This window comes from Cladosporium halotolerans (assembly GCF_011745625.1).
Source record: "Cladosporium halotolerans strain TM138-S3 chromosome Unknown Sca323, whole genome shotgun sequence".
Classification (NCBI taxonomy): Eukaryota; Fungi; Ascomycota; class Dothideomycetes; order Cladosporiales; family Cladosporiaceae; genus Cladosporium; species Cladosporium halotolerans.
In genome coordinates this window covers 1-2,501 of record NW_027191763.1, presented here as the reverse complement: position 1 = coordinate 2,501, position 2,501 = coordinate 1, and the positions used below count along the sequence as shown (strand labels likewise).

General features: G+C 50.4%; 1 protein-coding gene across 1 annotated transcript; it reads right to left on the bottom strand.

Moving 5' to 3' along the window:
* Positions 1-1,177: 1,177 nt before the first annotated feature.
* WHR41_09609 (uncharacterized protein) lies at positions 1,178-2,233 on the bottom strand. Its single transcript, XM_069378212.1, has 2 exons — positions 2,034-2,233; positions 1,178-1,964 (listed from the first exon to the last, which is right to left on the bottom strand). Exons 1-2 carry the CDS (start codon positions 2,119-2,121, stop codon positions 1,207-1,209), a joined length of 846 nt encoding a protein of 281 aa, XP_069224774.1. The 5' UTR covers positions 2,122-2,233; the 3' UTR covers positions 1,178-1,206.
* Between the last annotated feature and the right edge of the window lie 268 nt (positions 2,234-2,501).

Genomic DNA, 2,501 nt, shown 5'->3' with positions numbered 1-2,501 from the left:
GGTTCACCATCTGGTCAAATGGTTCTTACATGTCGAGTTGCCGGTTGGTGTCGGTTTGACCACAGAACCAGCACCAACCGAACCAATAACAGCACTGGCTAACCCAAATTCTAAATTGCCTCCCTGGGTGAGGGACTGGCTTCTATGCAACTCTCGGCGGGCGTTTCCATCAGCTCATTACAGGCCGCTAGCAAACCGTCTTCTCTTTCGAGGGCGGTGAATTCTTTATGGTACTTAGCATACTCCTCGAACGGCATAAACTCGTCCGCTCCTTCTGAAGGCTTCCAGTTGGGCTCGTCGACATCTTCGCAGCCTTCTGGATCATTTCTCCTTTCAATATTATTCCTTTCGCCCTTCGTGATTCTGCCTCTCGAACTCTTCGAACTCGTCTAGGACTTTGGAGGGTAGTTCTGCGACGTCGTCTCGAATTTGTAGAGGTGCTATGAAAGGGATCCTGAGCTCGAGACCACCTAGTTCGATTGGAGAGTAGAGAAAGCCGTCGGCTAGATTTATGACCCCAAAGCGAGTTTGCAATATTGACTTGATGTACTGTGCAATGGGTTTGCCGTCGAAAATCGTCTCTTGGATCCTCTAATGCGTGGTAAGGATGTTGTTCGACGTGCTCGCAACCGAAGCAATTCGCGGCTTTTCCGAAGTGGGCATCGGAAAAGGTATTTGCGTGAGACTTGGACTCGATCGAATACGCTTTCTTTGGCTGCCAGCTGTTTCCTCAGCTCGCTGATATATTCATTGACCATGCTTTGATCAATCTTGAAATGAAGCTTGTCGTGGTCGAAGAACATCATGCTCCACCTGATGCAGCCTCTTGAGAGTGCGCTACAGGGAGATGGCTGCTCCGTCTTGTCGTTGAAGACCGTGATCGAGCCGTTTTCTGTCTTATTGGTAGACGAGCACTTTATTCGAGCAAAATTATGGATGTGCTCCCATGTCGTGACAGCTTTACATTCATCCTGAGACTAGAACGATAGATCGTCCGCAAGCCGATACAGGAGCGTGCCACCTATATGCCAATTGACCGAAAAATCAGGGCAAAAAAGCATGGTTTCGCTGGAAACCTGGCTGAGCGTGTGCGACGTAGCCACACGACGTTTTCTTGTTCGTGGCGCTAAGTGACCCTACCAGTCAGATTTATTTAGACTATAAATAAGGTCACTGCTTAGTGTTGTGCGAATACATACTATACATTTAATTACATCCTATATAGGTTCGCTTAAATTCCTGAGTAATATCTGTGATAGCGCGCTCTACCGGTAATCGTTCAATAGAACTTGCGCCATAGAATCCGTGTACGCCGGGAACGCGCCTTAATATACTAGCTGCATCAGCTGGGCTAACAATGGGTCCACCATGAAACAGTATGATGATGTCTTTCCTGATCGTGGTGGCAGCATCGCGAATCTCCGCGATAGTCGTAACGCAATCGTCCAGTGTCTTTGCCGATTTGGCCCCAATCGTGCCGGAAGTTGTCAGGCCCATGTGAGCAACGATGATATCCGCCCCAGCCTCAGTCATCTGTCTCGATTCGTCTGCGTTGAAAACGTATGGCGTCGTCAACAAGCCCAGGCGTGCTGCTTGACGAATCATCTCGACCTCTTTGCCATAGCCCATACCTGTCTCTTCGAGGCTGGCACGGAACTGACCATCGATAAGACCTACGGTCGGAAAGTTCTGAATGCCATCAAATCCCAGGTTCTGTAGCTTCTCGAAGAACCTGGTTGGATCCGAGATGAAAGGGTCGGTGCCGCAGACACCGGCAATGACCGGCGTATTCTTGACGACTGACAAGATCTCCGGAGCCATCTCGACAACAACGTTGTTTGCATTGCTGTACGGCATAAGACCGGCAAGACTGCCATGGCCCGCCATGCGAAATCGGCCGCTGTTGTAGACTATGATCAAATCACCGCCGCCAGCCTCAATCGATTTAGCTGATAGGCCGATACCTGGTGTGGACGTCATGAGTAAGCCTTCCTTCTTCTGCAGTCGAAGAGTCATCAGCTTTTGCAACCCACCCGCGCCAGCGCCAATGATCGCTTGTCCAGCATCGATGCGCGCTTGGAAAGAAGCGAGAATCTTGCTTTTGTCTGTAGTGAAATGCATGTTTGGAGCTATCTGCTTCGTACGAAAGATAAGTCGTAGAAATGCGATCCAAATAAATACTTTAACACCATGCTGCGGAGAATCTAGTTTGTAGCCACGCCGCAGGTTGAAAGGGGAGGAGATAACGGAGCAGCAATCATGGAGCGGAGACGTTGGAGCGGAGACGCGTCGGAGCGGAGATGATGGAGCGGAGATGATGGAGCGGAGTTATCGGAGCGGAGCTGGCGGACTTCAAACGCAGGAGGGCCCCAAGGGTGTACGCTAGAGCCTGGCCGTCTTGTCCCTCGCCAAAAGGCAACGGAGGAGAACACTGATCTCCTACTAACCCTAAGGCGGCGCTAACCGTAAAAGGTTACAGAACTTCCGCTTACATCGACTTT